This window comes from Anneissia japonica, unplaced genomic scaffold (assembly GCF_011630105.1).
Source record: "Anneissia japonica isolate Jap-2015-1 unplaced genomic scaffold, ASM1163010v1 scaffold2320_len370340_cov150, whole genome shotgun sequence".
Taxonomy (NCBI): Eukaryota; Metazoa; Echinodermata; class Crinoidea; order Comatulida; family Comatulidae; genus Anneissia; species Anneissia japonica.
The window spans coordinates 139,881-155,464 of NW_022705529.1; the positions used below are offsets into that span (position 1 = coordinate 139,881).

At 34.1% G+C, this 15,584-nt stretch overlaps 1 protein-coding gene across 1 annotated transcript in view; it reads left to right on the forward strand.

Moving 5' to 3' along the window:
• Nucleotides 1-15,285, forward strand: part of LOC117105606 (protein FAM98A-like) — a 67,479-nt gene extending 52,194 nt beyond the window's left edge. The window contains exon 10 of the mRNA XM_033246784.1: nucleotides 14,620-15,285. Within this exon, the coding sequence (XP_033102675.1) occupies nucleotides 14,620-14,882 (263 nt within the window). The 3' untranslated portion in view covers nucleotides 14,883-15,285. The remainder of the gene's footprint in view (nucleotides 1-14,619) is intronic.
• The last annotated feature ends 299 nt before the right edge of the window (nucleotides 15,286-15,584 follow it).

The following is a 15,584-nucleotide window of genomic DNA, read 5'->3' on the forward strand; positions in this document are numbered from 1 at the left end:
CACTAGCTCAAAATCCTGTAGCACCAGTTTTTTTTTTGGGACCCAGTTCACGAGCCTCGTTTTCGAATACCGCGCTCCAAAATCGAGTGCCGTCACCGTCATTGTAGTCGCCCATCCCTCAATTTTAAATTAAACATTAATCATTTCATCCCCGCACTTCCCCTTTAACCACTGGGGGACAAGGGGAAAATATCTATCTTTGAGAAATCTTCCCCACCCCTTTATAAATGCCCATTTCATCCCCTGAAAGTGCCTAAAAACCTCAAATTTCGCATTTCAGGGAGAACAGGGGAGTTTTGATCAATTCCAACGAAATTAGAATTAAAAACACCGGGTGACAAGGGCAAAATATCCATCTTTGGAAAATCTTTCCCCACCCTTTTACAAATGCATCCTTTGAAAGTGCCTAAAATTCTCAAATTCTTTGCTCGTATTTCTTGTTACGGTAGAGGCCAATTTCCTCTATAAATTGCACATTTTAGGGAGTTTTCATCAATTCCGACGAAATTAGAATTAAAAACACAAATATTTTGCACGCTTCGCTCGCATTTTTTAGGGCTTAGTCCTAAACTCAAAAAAGACAATTTAAGATAGATCGTTTTAACCTAAAAGAAGGGCCTCAATATATATTGATGGTGAAAGAATATGTTTGTAATAAATAAAACCATGATGAAAATGCTTTAGTTTCAAACACACGTGTGTGGCCTACTGTATATTTTAAATAAGATAAGCCCTATGTCGTATTGTTTTATATACAGTATGAAGAGTGGGGTGGGTATGGTAATTTACTAACCGGGAAAATAAATACCGTACCCACTCTGACCCAAGACCCCTGTTACGCACCTGGTGTTGGAGCCAATGTGTGCCCTTGTGCGGACAGGGGTGTGCCCCCCTCTGAAGCTGGAATTCTTGTTTTTGCAAAATAAATTGATGCAATTTGCTATGTAGGCCTAATCAATAAATTCCTCATCAACCGATATAACCTTAAACATTCTTGGAATTGACATAACATTACTTATGTCGTACACACCCTTGAGTGTGAAATGTGGCTCTCTTTGCAAGCACATCTAACATCTAAGGAAAGAAGAGCTTAGATTGGTACCAGATAAAATAATTTTGTTATCAACATTAATACATTATGCTAATTTTCATCTTTTTAAGTGCATAAGACAGTGCAAATTATTTCTGTGACAGTCTTTGAGTGTGTAAAACTCCATTTTATCCCATACATAGTCAAATAGGGGGGATGATACAATGGACCATTCCCCCCTTGTCAAATATTGGGGGATATATCCTCCCATCCCCCCCGAGATCTACGCCTATGGTTCTATAACATAATCCGTGCAAAATTTAGTTTCAATTCAGTAAGTTACCCTCTGCCCTAGGCAGTGGCATAACGATGGGTTCGGGGGCCCTGTGTATTTATGAAACTGGGGGCCCTTTTTGGGAATTCCATAGTGGGATTTTAAATGTGTATCATTATTCTAAATGTTTTTAACAACGAATAAATGATATAAAATGGATCCTGAAAGTTGAAGCCAGGGAGGGACTTTCGCAGTTGGAGAGTCTATACCATAAAATTGTGAATATGATTTTCTTTTTATTTCCAGTCAAAAAATAATTTTAACAAATTTAGTGGGGCCCCGGGCCGGCAGCTCCAGGCTGGCAGCCCCCCCCCCCTCAACTCTTTATTCCGCCACTGGATATAATATACGATATGTCCTACAGTCGATTTCAGACACACATTATCCTGTTGCCCTTGTGGGGCTGATATAAGAAAATGTATTAAGATTGGTGACGATTTAATTGCGATATAGTCTTGTGCTTGAAACCTTGGGGTTTTGATTGATTTAAAACCTTCTATGACCAATCACATTTCCAATATTTGCAGGTCGTCCTACTCATATCTTAAAAGTATTAGTCGTATACGGAAATTGCTTTCTCAGTCTGATAATGAAAAACTAGTTCATGCATTTATTTCATCTAGATTAGATAACTGTAATTCGTTGCTTGCTGGACTTCCAGCATATAAACTTAAACCACTTATTCGTGTCCAGAATGCGGCTACTAGGCTTGTAACAAGAACACGTAGATACGATCATTTCACTGACGTATACATTGGACTTCATTGGTTACCTATTCCACAAAGGATTGAATTTAATTTGCTAATAATGGTTTATAAATTTCTACATGGTGTAGCACCACAATATTTATCTGAACTAATTGAATGGCACGCTCCAAAACAAAATCTTCGATCAGGATTTCAGATTTTGGCAAAGTAAAATCTGTTAAAAGAACTGCAATCAGATGGTAAATATTCTAAAGTAGTATTTAAAGACCGTGCTTTTGAGAATATTGGTCCTTGGCTTTTCAAAACTTTACCCCTTTATATTAGATATTGTACTACCATTGATGAAGTCCCATTTGAAAACACATTTATTTAAAAATAGATTTAGTGTTTAACTTTTATGTAGGTCAGGTATATTCAACTTTTAGTCAACTTCATGAAACTTTATGTACTGTATATTCTAATCGGCATTGCATTTTAATAGCTCTTTATTTTAAATTTCCAAGACACATGATGTACTGTAGTTTTTTATTGGCATTACATTTATTTTTTAACTTTTTGATGTAAATTTTGTGACAGTTTGGTGGACTTGTCTTTTCTTAGACTTTTATTTCAATGTAGATTTTTGATGCGTTAAATAGTATCGTGATTTTGTGATGATTATTGGTTTCAATCATTTATATTTGTTTTTAATGTATATTTCTTATGTATGTGTTTAAAGTGCATGTAGGCCTATGTATATTTTAAAATTCTGTACAACGCCGGTGAACATTTTTAATGGATATTGTTTTGCGCTTTATTAGTTATTATTATTATTATTAGGCCTACGTGTCCTAATATTGCAGAACATCTTATACACTGTATTGTACATTACATAGGCCTACTCGTAGCTGTCAGGAAGCATTTTGCAAGTAGTCCTGGGCTATGGTTTTCCCTGGCCATTGTAGTAAGAGCCAGGAAAGGTGGGGGAGGGGTGGTGTGGTTGTGCACTAAAATATGTAGTTGTTAAATTGACCTGCTACCCTGTCACGGATACAGGATTTTAAAGTTAGTGTGATCTGAGAGCATATCCACCCAAATTCTACCCAAGCTCCATCTCATAAAATTGGTGGGGTTTTGACTGAGACACTGAAATTTGATAATTAATATGGAACTTCTGGCTGCCTGGAAGCAGCTGAAAAACCTGTTGAGTACCCCTCTTCATCCTTCTGGACGTCATTGGCAGACGAAATTTAAACAGCTATGGGGTTAGTTAATACCCACCTCAGCCAAACCTTGTTAGGGGCTAAGGTGTGTACATTTTGAAAATATGGCACCTCTAGGCAGTGACCTTGGTTCAAGAGTCCAGTCGAGGCCCTTGACACACAAGTTGACTGATCAGGCTAAAAGCTTTATAACAGTTAACATAATATTATAATTATGCGCCAGAAAATAATTTTGGGCCAGAAAAATGTTGTTTATAAAACGGTTTTATTACAATTGATTTTTATTTTACTTAAGTAACATAGTGCCCTGTTGGATGACATTTTGGTATTTCCCAATCTAGTTTTTGGGGCAAAACTATTAATTATCATTATTATTTAAATACAGATACTAATAACTGTAAAGCTACTTTGTCTTAAAAATAGGCCTAAATATAGGATTATATATGGGAGTAATGCCTGTATAAAGACCTAAAAACTTGATCGGAGCATGCTTTTGTTATGTTTACAGCCAAAAAGACCAAAGAGATCCCTATAGCTGACTTAGTCGCAGGGGCAAGGGTGTGTGTGTGTATAATGTTTATGAGGAAACCTGCAATATGAAGATTTGTATCCTGTATTGTCAGTACTAATAACACACAGGTCTGGCCAAGCATGCATGATATAACTGGGTTCAACAGACATTCCAATCCCTAAACATGAATAGTAAAATTAAGTAATGAAGCATGCCGTGGAGGAGGTAAAATGGCACATAATGTACTTCACCTACTACATAATAAGATTAACTAGTCCATAATTATTTTATATTATCTTAAGATAATTTACCGAATATTTTCTTTTTGGTTAAATTCTTTGAGCCTACAATGTAAGGCAATGTAAACAGCTTAAAAAAAAAAAACAACTGTCATTAGACACTAAACAGAAAACATCTGTACTAAGTCATTTGATTCAGTTTTATTTATCTTTCAGTAAAACATCAATCATGAAACAAAAGTCAGTATACCATGTTCTAATTACTATGCTTAGTAGCAAATTTTGCCATGTCAATTCTGATGTAACTTTATATTGTACAATATATTGTACTCCTTAACTATGGTTGCTTACAGGATAGATTGATTGAATATATTTGGTATGCTCTGACTTTCATTGACTGAATATGTGATATTTAAAAACAAGCCATGCGGAAATTCTAAGCAGCTGAAAGTATGATACAATAAGCCCGAATGAGAATTATCCTAGATACCAAAATAGGCGAAACATTGAAAAACTTTGGCATTCCAATGAACTGTAGCAAAATTAAGGTTTATATAGAAGATTCTGACTAAAAAATGCTATAAAATAAAATGGAGAAACTGTACAGGCCTAATACTATATTTTTCTTTCGTTTTAGCCAGGATATGCACTGCATACCTCGCTTGCCTTGACGGTCCGCCACTGATGTAAACATAATGGTTAATGGTTGGATATTTATATCGCTCAAAATTCTAGTCATCACATGTTAATAAACAGTCATGATGAATATTCATGCAAAAGCTGTTCAGCACCCTGTTTCGAAATAGATATACTGTACATCACTGCATAGTTTAATACACAGATATCACTTAATTTACTTTTTGATATTCATTGCACACTGGTTTTAATAGCTCAAATCTTATTCTTTACACTAGGAAATATTTCTGGATGCTCATCAAGAAGCACTGCACCGTATTCTTGCCTATAACAACAAAAATAAACAAATTATTTAGTTATGCTTGTTGATCAATTGACAGAAATTAAGCAGGGTTGTACTGCACCTCACACCTAGGGCAAAACTCTTATACCATGTACAATTTTGTGTGCTTCGACCATGGAAATATAAATATGTGGCATAAATATCAGTATGTGAAAAAAGCATATCCAATTTTTTTTTTAAATTGCCCTTATTAACTAGTTTCCACGTCATGAATTTAACACGGCTGCCATAGAAGAGTATACTCCCCCACTGGGTGTTGCTGAGGGCGCCAGGACGGGTATACTTGTAAAAATTGAGGTAACATTCTAACGTTTATAACTTCTTTGTTAAAATTGTAGAACACAGACTCAACGGCTGGTAGATCAGGGAAGATACACCTAGACAATAACATACAAATGATGTATGTATGTTTGTTGTGTTATGTTGCCAGCAGTACGCTCGAGCGGTACAAGTGGGGGCGCCCTTTGAACTTATACCAGCCCATGCAAGAAGCAGACGTGATAACTTGCACTTGGCATAGTTATTAAAACAATCTATCACAGTGCACACAGTACACAGGAAAGAACCTTAAAAAAAAGTCTGGCAGTCAACGTGTTAATAGTAAAAATAGGCTGTGTTTAGGCGTATACTAAAAAACCTGTGTAATCTTGCATCTTGGGGATAAAATTGCGAGCAATTTGGATGAGTTATTAAAACAGTAAAAACATTTTGCAATTGTTGTTCGACCTATTGCAAGGTCAAATTAGGCCAAATAAAAAAATAATTATTGTGTTGGCCGAGGGTCAGCATTTTAGTTTGTTTTTTTTTTTACTATAACAAAAAATATTTTTTTAGTAAGCTAAAAAGGCTAGAATGGTCCTATCTTGAGATGGTAGATGATGTACTGACATTGTTATGCAATTGTTTTTAAAATGGTCTTTGTTGTATTTTCTATTTTTTAGGTATAAACATGTTATTGGTTTAAAAGAAATTTTTTTTTAATTAAAAAATAAAAACTTTTCCTACCGACCTACCCTTTTTTTTTATTTTCCAAAAACATGGCCAACACAACAATTTTTTTTCTTGGTCTTATAATGATTTTGTGATCTGTGTCACTATTTTTGCACCAGTACCGTAAATCTTAATATCAGACATGATAAAATACAGAATAACAATAATTATTAATGAACATGATATAGGCCTATATGAAACAAGTTTAAATGACATCTTACATTTACAAATAACCAAAGACTGATGATACAAAATAATAGCTTTTCTTATTAAAGAGCTGAAATCTGGAATAACCTAAACAATATAAATTTTGCAACACCTAATATTTATACCTATAGGAGTTATAAATTACTAATAGCATTAATTATTCTAAACCGTTCTACAGTATATTGTCATGACATCACTTTTTAGTATTTATAATTTTAAATTGACTTTTATTTGTACAGTATATGTATTTTAGTTTGAGTTTTGATTTTTAAGTTTCTTCATTCTTCATTCACTGTAATTATGTTCCACCTCTGATGTGAAGATAATTTTGGAACAGACCTATGTGAGATATTACATCCTGTGATGTGTTTAAACTATTGTGTTTGGACAGAATATTTATGTAGAAAAATGATGAAAGTATAATATTTAAATAGTTTAGCTTATTAACAGCCACTACTCAGCATTAAATCCAATATCAAATTTTAAATATCATTGTGATTGTAGAAAACGCTATGGCTTTACCAAGAGCTTAAAGATTCGAATAAGATCATTAGTCCCTCCTCATTAATTGGAATTAAGTTTTAAGACAAGGCTTGAGAAGGTTTTCGTGGCAAACTGCATTAATAAATGCACACCATCTGGCTTGTGCTACAAATCTCAGTTGATGGTATTATTTTTGTTCTGAAAAGAACAGTTTGATTATAATGTCCCAACATTTCTGTTAGTAAATGCTAACCGTTCAGATAGGCACAATATATAAAAATTAAAGTTGTATACTAAAATAAAAGTAGGCCATAGTGCATATCCAACATGGGCAAAGCCAGATAGGGCCTAGGCCATATGTGTGTGTTAGTGGTGCTGATAACAGCTGTGCATTCAAACCTTAAGCTTCAGTTTTAACTAAGCAGGAATTCCATTTTGCTCAAACGTATATACAGTATAGGCCTATGCATTTACAGTCTTTTCTCTTACCATTTTTACATTTCCAGTATACATAACACTTATTCAGAAACAACGTCCTATTTAGAAACCACGACAGCCAAGTAATTTCCCTCGCAATGTATTTTCCCCGTTGACAAGTTCTTGTGATTGCTCAGTACGAATGAACCATATGACTGACTTTTAATTGCTGCATAATTACTGAAACAAAAAGTGGGTTCTACTCTAATTTAATATAAAAATGAGGCATTTTCATTAAAATAAAACCCTTATGAAAAGATCAGTTAAGTTACATACGAATTGATAAAATGGATGTGTTATCTTTAGGTGTTAGCGAGCCTTCAAAAATTAGTCCATTTTAGAAATTTTCCTTATACAAATTTGAGTAATGCCACCACTTGTATTTAGGGACCCAGTTTGCAGCGCTCGTTCTGCACTACTGTGCTCCAAACACTTGTGAAATTCCTTTCAGTAATTAACTAATCATAATGAAGGATCTATATAGGGAGAAATTTCAAACCCAGAGCTTCCCTTTAATTATTTCTACTGTAGCTTCACTAAGCCAGGACTTGAGATAATTTGTACACAAATGCACGGACACGGGTGGAAAACTTAAAACCATTCACTATCATAAACACTATCAGTCAAGCATTCCATCAGAATTATTAAAAAAATAATATTTTCTGACTTACCACTGTTGATTTTAACATGCACTGTTTTGGCATCAAACACTGGTATCAAATCTGCACCACTTATTTTCACCAGTCTATTGACTTCAAGCTAAAAAAGAGTTAATTATCATTATCATATTACATCATTATTACTTAGTGAACAGATCGACAGAAAAAGAAAGCTAATGTTTTTTTTTTAGTAGTTATTGCAAATAGTTCTGTTCTAAATTAACTTTTATAATACTCCATAAGCAATGTGATCTTAAAATTTGGTGGGTGTAATACCCAGGGGGGGCTCACTCTTGAATATTTCTATATGGGGAGGTGCCGCATTTACGGGTATATTCTCAAGGACATGGTAGCACAATTGTAGGAAATATGGGGGGAGTTGCAGAATTTATGGGGTATACTTGTGAGGACGAAATTAGAATTACAAACACCGGGGGACAAGGAAAAATATCCATCCTTGGAAAGTTTTTCCCCACCACTTGACAAATGCATCCTCTGAAAGTGCCTAAAATTCTTTGCTCGCATTTCTTGTTACGGTAGGCCAATTTCCTCTATAAATTGCACATTTTAGGGAGTTTTCATCAATTCCGACGAAATTAGAATTAAAAACACAAAAATATTTTGCGCGCTTCGCTCGCATTTTTAGGCCTTTTTTAGGTTTATCCTTTTAAGTTATTTAAACACATAAGCCTAATAATAGTCCCAAACTCAAGAAAGACAAATTTAAGATAGATCGTTTTAACCAAAAAGAAGGGCCTCAATATGTATTGATGGTGAAAGAATATGTTTGTAATAAATAAAACCATGATGAAAATGCTTATATTTAGTTTCAAACACATGTGTGTGGCCTATATTATAAGTAAGATAAGCCCTATGTCGTATTGATTTTTATATGGGGAGTGGGGTGGGTAAATTACTAACCGGGAAAATAAATACCCAAGACCCTGTTACGCGCCTGGTGTTGGCGCCAATGTGTGCCCTTGTGCGGACAGGGGATGTGGCCCCCCCCCCTCCTCTGAAGCTGGAATTCTTGTTTTTGCAAAATAAATTGATGCAATTTGCTAATTACAGGCCTAATCAATAAATTCCTCATCAACCGATATAAACTTAACTTGGAATTGACATAACATACTGATGTTGTACACACCCTTGAGTGTGAAATGTGGCTCTCTTTGGAAGCACATCTAACATCTAAGGAAAGAAGAGCTTAGATTGGTACCAGATAAAATAATTTTGTTATCAACTTTAATACATTATGCTAATTTTCATCTTTGTAAGAGCTTAAGACAGTGCAAATTATTTCTGTGACAGTCTTTTGAAGTGTGTAAAACTCCATTTAATCTCATACATAGTCAAAATATTGGGGGGATGATACAATGGACCATCCCCCCCCCCTTGTCAAATATTGGGGGGATGTATCCCCCCCCATCCCCCGGGATCTACGCCTATGTTGACAGGGGGTCTGACTCAAGGGGCCGACATTCTATTTCTAATTTTAACTGATAGCCATGCTTTTAAGTGTGTTTTTCTACAGCTTTGTTGTCTTCCAATATTTTTCCTTTTAATTTGTACACAAATGAAGCTCCTTCCTTTCAAATGCACAGTATGCTGTACTTTTGTAACACAGAGATATGGTTTGGAATGCAGAAAATGACCCGAAACGTTTAAATTATCTGAATAGTGATATTGAGAATTTTGAAATTTTAAAATACGCATCACGTTGTGTGCTTGTACAGTAATGGCACACGAAATTAAATATTGTCGTGTTTTTGTTAGTTATTAATGCCACACGAATTTTCCTTTCATATAACCTATACTGTTAAAGTCCCATAGCGTCGAAATAGTCTGCCGCCCTCTCTGTTCTATTTTTACATCTTTTAAGAATGAGAGATAAGAATGCTCTAAAAATTCATTCTTTTTGACCATGCTAACGTGATCAAAATGAAAAATAAAGGGACACGTCTGAAAGAGAATTGATTTAGCTATAACATACTCACAGGTGGGAGACAATCAATCAAGAATAAGCGAGATACGTTCAAACGAGTATAAACATAATGGCATCATAAATAAAAATTCAGTTTTTTAATTCAAATGGCAATATGATGACGTCACAATGTTCGATCAGCCATTATGAAGTAAAAAATCGTATCTACAACTCATGTGCTTTCAGATTATGTAATAAAAATTGGGGGTCACCTTTCATCCAAGGAGCTATAACTGATTAAAAATATTCATGGTTTTATGCATATATAAATGTTGACGCACGCGTATGTGCATGCTAAAAAGCGTGAACGGAAAATTAAGGTGCATAACATTCAACCTTGACCTGAAGCTTATGCTCACCTAATATGATTCAGAAATGACGAATGGTTATGATTATATGGGCTCATCAACGTTTTGAGGAAAGAAAGAGGTGGGGGGGTCAGAAAAAACAATTTTTTTGACCATGATGACATCATCAAAATGTAAAAAGAAGTCAATTATATGAAAGAGAATTGTCTCAGCTATAACATACTCAAAGTTAGAAGATGATTGATCAAGGATAAGCGAGATACGCTCAAATTCGTATTTTCAAAAATGATGTCATAGCTATAATTCACTTTCTTTGAATTCAGATGCCAATATGATGACGTCACAATGTCCGATCAGCCATTATGATCTATAAAATCATATTTACAACTTATGTGCTTTCAGAATATGTAATGAAAATGGGGGGTCACCTTTCAACCTAAGGAGCTATAACTTATTAAAAATAGGTCTGATTTTAGCATAATTTCACTGTATAGCGGCACAAATACGCGCAAAGATACCTATGTTTGATGCGCACGTACGGTATTGCTATTGGCCAAAAGATGACTGAAAAGAATGAAAATTTGTGAAAACAATGTCAGGAACCCAAAATATGTAAAAAAAAAAACCTAATTTGTAGCTTTCTTACGTACTGCGCAATTAAAAGTGCGCGTGCGTAGTGGAAAATTATGAAAAATTTTCAAATGCTCAAAATGGCTTGAAACATGCTCTAATTTAGTTAAAAAGTGATTTCGAGTATTTTGAAATTTTGACGCACCCGTGCGCGTGCATTATGAAGCGCACATGTAAAATTAGGGTACAGTACATTCAACATTAACCCGAAGTTAATGCTCACTTAATACGATTTCGAAATGGCAATTGGTTAGGCTGATATGATCGATAATGTAAAAACGCAAAATTCCACGTAGATGACGTCACGCATGACTGATCGCGTTGAAAAGCTTAGCATGACTATTCCAGACCAAGCCAAATGTTCGTTGACAGCGATTGTGCGTAACTCGTGGCATTTTTTGAGATCGTGCGAACAGAAAAGGGGAGAAAGAAAGAAGAATAAGAAAAAAAAGAAGATGATGATGATGATCCTGACAATAACAAGAGGTGATCCGCTAGTGTAGCGGATCACCAGTGACAGAATTACACAAACTAAAGGGGGTGGGGTTCGTTTATATATTCGTAATGATATCTCTTACAATGTAAGGCAGGATCTTTACAATGACTAGAAACTCTCTGGATAGATATTCTTCTACCTAAAACTAATACCTAACTACCTAATCAACAGCGTCTTTTTTTCTAAATTAGAAGACGATTTTAATATCTCTAAAAGCTTACAAGATCAGGAAATTATCTTTATGGGCGATTTCATTGTTGATGTGGCAAGTACATCATCCAATAATAACTGGGTTAAACAATTTGCGATATTTTAAATCTCACCCAACTTATTAATGATTATACTAGGGTCACAACAGTCATTGATCTTATATTTGCATCAGATCCAGGTAAAATATCTCTATTCGGTGTCTTGTCCTTGGGAGTGAGTGATCACTTCTTGACCCAATGTAGTAGAAATTAGTTAAAAGTCAAATTGAAAAACAAGAAATTACGATTAGATCTATCTATCTATAAAGGGATATTCAGCTGAAAAACTTAATTCTAAACTTATTGAAATCAATTGGACCGATGTACTAAATGCTACTGATTTTAATATTGCCTGGTGCAAATTTAAGACGAAATTTTTAACACTAATTAATCTAAAAAGTGTAAGGACTAAGCCATGATCTGAGCCATGGTTGACTACTGAAATTAGAGATCTTATAATTCAAAGAGATAAACAGTTTTCTTACACAATTTAAAAAACTTAGAAACACTGTACGTTACAAAATTAAAAAAGCAAAATCGGACTATTTTTCTGACCAACTTAGTGAAAATAAAAACAACCCCAAAAAACCTTTAAAACTTTACAAATTCTTGGTGCTGGTAATTAGTAACTTTTTTTTTTAATGTAATCCCTCAATTTTATATAACAAAGAATCCGTGGCTGATTATTTAAATTCTTTTTTTGTTAATACTGCAAATAAATTACAAAATACGTTGCCAAACCAACCTGGAAATTTTAATGAAAGTCATGGAAAAGAATTCTACAAAAAAAAAAAAAAAAGATGTAAAACCTGGTGATCTTGTATTAAGGGAAGCTGATGAAGATCAAGTTCTTGATGTCATTAACAAACTTAATGTTAACAAAGGAGATGGATTAGATTCCTTACCTGCTAGGTTTGTTAAACATTGTGCTAAGAGTATTATTCAGCCACTCACATCCATTATTAATTTATCTATTAGAACTGGATGTATTCCTAAAGACTGGAAATGTGCCCGGGTTATACCCATCTATAAGAAAAATGATAAGTTAGATGCTGGGAATTATCGGCCTATATCTATACTATCTGGAATTTCTAAAATTGTTGAACGAATTATATATGATCAATTAACTGATAAAAATCTCCTTTACGATTTCCAGTCGGGCTTTAGGCCATCGTTCTCTACTGACACTCGCTTGATTCATCTGTCTGATGAATATACGGTGAATATACTGGTATGTTAGTCTTGGATTTTAAAAAGCGTTTGATATTCTTTTGCATAAATTAAGAGCTATAGGGTTATCTGATATCTTTATTGTATGGATGCAATCATATCTGGGAAAGATGTCAAGTCGTTGACATAACAGTACTACATCTCCTATGCTAGAAACGAAGTGTGGTGTGCCACAGGGCTCAATACTTGGGCCTCTTCTATTTCTAGTTTATGTCAATGACATGCCATCCTCCGTAGAATGCAAATTATTATTGTATGATGATGCAGCGTTAATGGTATCAAGTAATGTAAAACATATTGAGACTCAATTAAATGAAGAACTAAAATAAATAAAATAAATAAATGGCTTATTGATAATAAACTAACGCTACATTTAGACTAAACTGAATGCATATTATATGGAACACAGAAATATGTGAAATATAAAGACAATCAAAACTGGACATTACCTTTAATAATTGCAAGATAAATGCCAGAACTTGTATTAAGTACCTGGGTCTTGATCTTGATCAGCACCTTAGTGGTAAATCCACTGGTACGAAAGTTTTAGGTAAGGTACACGGTAGACTTAAATTTCTTTTCAGAAATAGAAAAAAACTAACATATAAATCACTCAAATTGCTTGGGTCTTCACTTATACAATGGTACTATGACTATGGGTGCTGTACGTGGTTCTCTTCGCTTACTCAAAAACTAAAAACTCCAAACATCCCAAAATACGGATATAGTGATGTGTTTTGGGACTCATGTTGGTTATAATAAATATGTAAAATTAAATTGGCTACCTGTTTTATCTAGAGTTGCTGAACGTAAATTTTTTAAATTATAAATGGCATATCACCTGTATATTTAAATATTGGTATTGAGTTTACAAACCTATTTCATAATAATAATAATAGATTTTCTACTTCTAGAATGTCAATTTATCAACAAAAATCTGGTACACATAGTAGATTCTCATTCATCGATACCACTATTGATGAATGTAATAAATAATACATAATACATTTAAAAAACTCATTAATTACCACTATTTATCTGAACTTCATAGTATATAGTTTAATTTTTATGATGTCAATTTTGAATCTGACCTGATGTTTTGGAAATGTATATTTATTTTATTGTTTCCTTTTTGTTCTATTATTATTCTGTAATTTTAGTATTTTCTCATTTAGAGACCACAGTGAAAATAAGTTGCTCTTTGTACTTTTCTGTGTTTTTATCCTTGAATGTTTTTACTTCTTTTTACTTCAGAATGAATAAATAAATAAAAAATGAAAGGGCTAATATAAGGGGAAATTTTTACTTACATTTCCAAAAGTGAGTTAGATTACCATCCTAAAATATGTTATTTTGGGTTTAAAAAGAGCAGATATTACATTCATGTTTTGTAAATTAAACAAATTTATTTAGGGTATTGAAGCTGATGTTAAGTTGTTCTTTAACCTTCACATTAATAACTTTAGCTAGTTATACTTTACTCTTACAATTACAAATTCAAAAGTTGGTCAAACCTACCTCTTCTGTGCTTATTTTACCCATATATATGTAGTTTATTAGATTTTGGCGACCATTTTGAAAAAAGCGCCCTCACGCGAAAGTTTTCAGGATACACCCCTTTTACCTCACATATTCTGATTCCCCATAAAAAACTGGTCTAGAAAATGTATATGAGAATTTCTACCTCTCCAGGTCGCACCTATCTCAATTATAACCTGGTCTAAAACTCGTTTATACAAGGCCCTACTCACTTTGCCGTGCTAATAAGGTGTGTAATGGCATGTTGTATAAACGAGCTCTAAGTGTTTGACTATTTAAGTGATGCAAAAGTACTTTATAACAAAATATGTTATAAATATTTTAAAACTTTTTTATATCAATATATATATATATGCTCTTTTGTAGGCTGGACAGGTGGAGGTGGTCAAAACTGGGATAGTAAGTGGAGTCAAGGAGGGGGTGGATACCAAGGGAAAGTAAGTAGAGATGGAGGTGGTTACCAGGAATTTGGAGGTGGTTATCAAAGAGGCAATGAGGCTGGTTACCAGAGTGGCAGCAGGGATAGTTGCCAAAGAAGCAGCGGGGGAGGGCAACATAGAGGACAGAGCCAGAGAGGAGGGAAAGGCTACCAGGGCGGCAAGGGTGGTGGTAAAAGAGGAGGGTATTGAGGACACAATGAACAATACAGAGTAATTAGAAAGGGTAGCGTATCTGAGCGAGTGTGCCAAAAGATAACACCAAACCTAAGACCCCATAGAAACTCAGACCTTACAAAATTAGTTCTGGTGAGACTGCTCTATAATATCTTCATTCAAAAGCCAACTTTCCCTGTTATGGATTTTCATAAAACACCTTTTCAATTGAACATTTAGAAAGCAAGCAGATAAACAAATGCAATGTTATATGCACATATAGTATTGTGAAAATAACGGTACTTTTGTAAAATACTGAATCCAAATAATAGAGATGTCAGTATACTAAAACTAAATGCCTTTATTTGTTCATCTTTGTTTAATTTACAAACATACTTTTGTTAAATACTGAATTCAAATAATAGAGATGTCAGTATACTAAAACTAAATGCCTTTATTTGTTCATCTTTGTTTAGTTTGCACAGAGATCAAAAGTAAATTGAAATTGTGCTAATGCATAAGGTATTTACTATCAGAATCAGTTATGATGTGTAATATTTCCTCTCATGCCTTAAACAATACAACTATTGTGAAATGGTTTGTTCCATTGTGGTGGGGTTTATTACTACTGGCAGTTTTTTCCCCTATACCCACATTTAATCTTTGGATGCCCAGAACACTTGAACAATCTTAGGCTAAACAAGTAAATGTCATTGACCTTTGAGACTTGGTTGAATT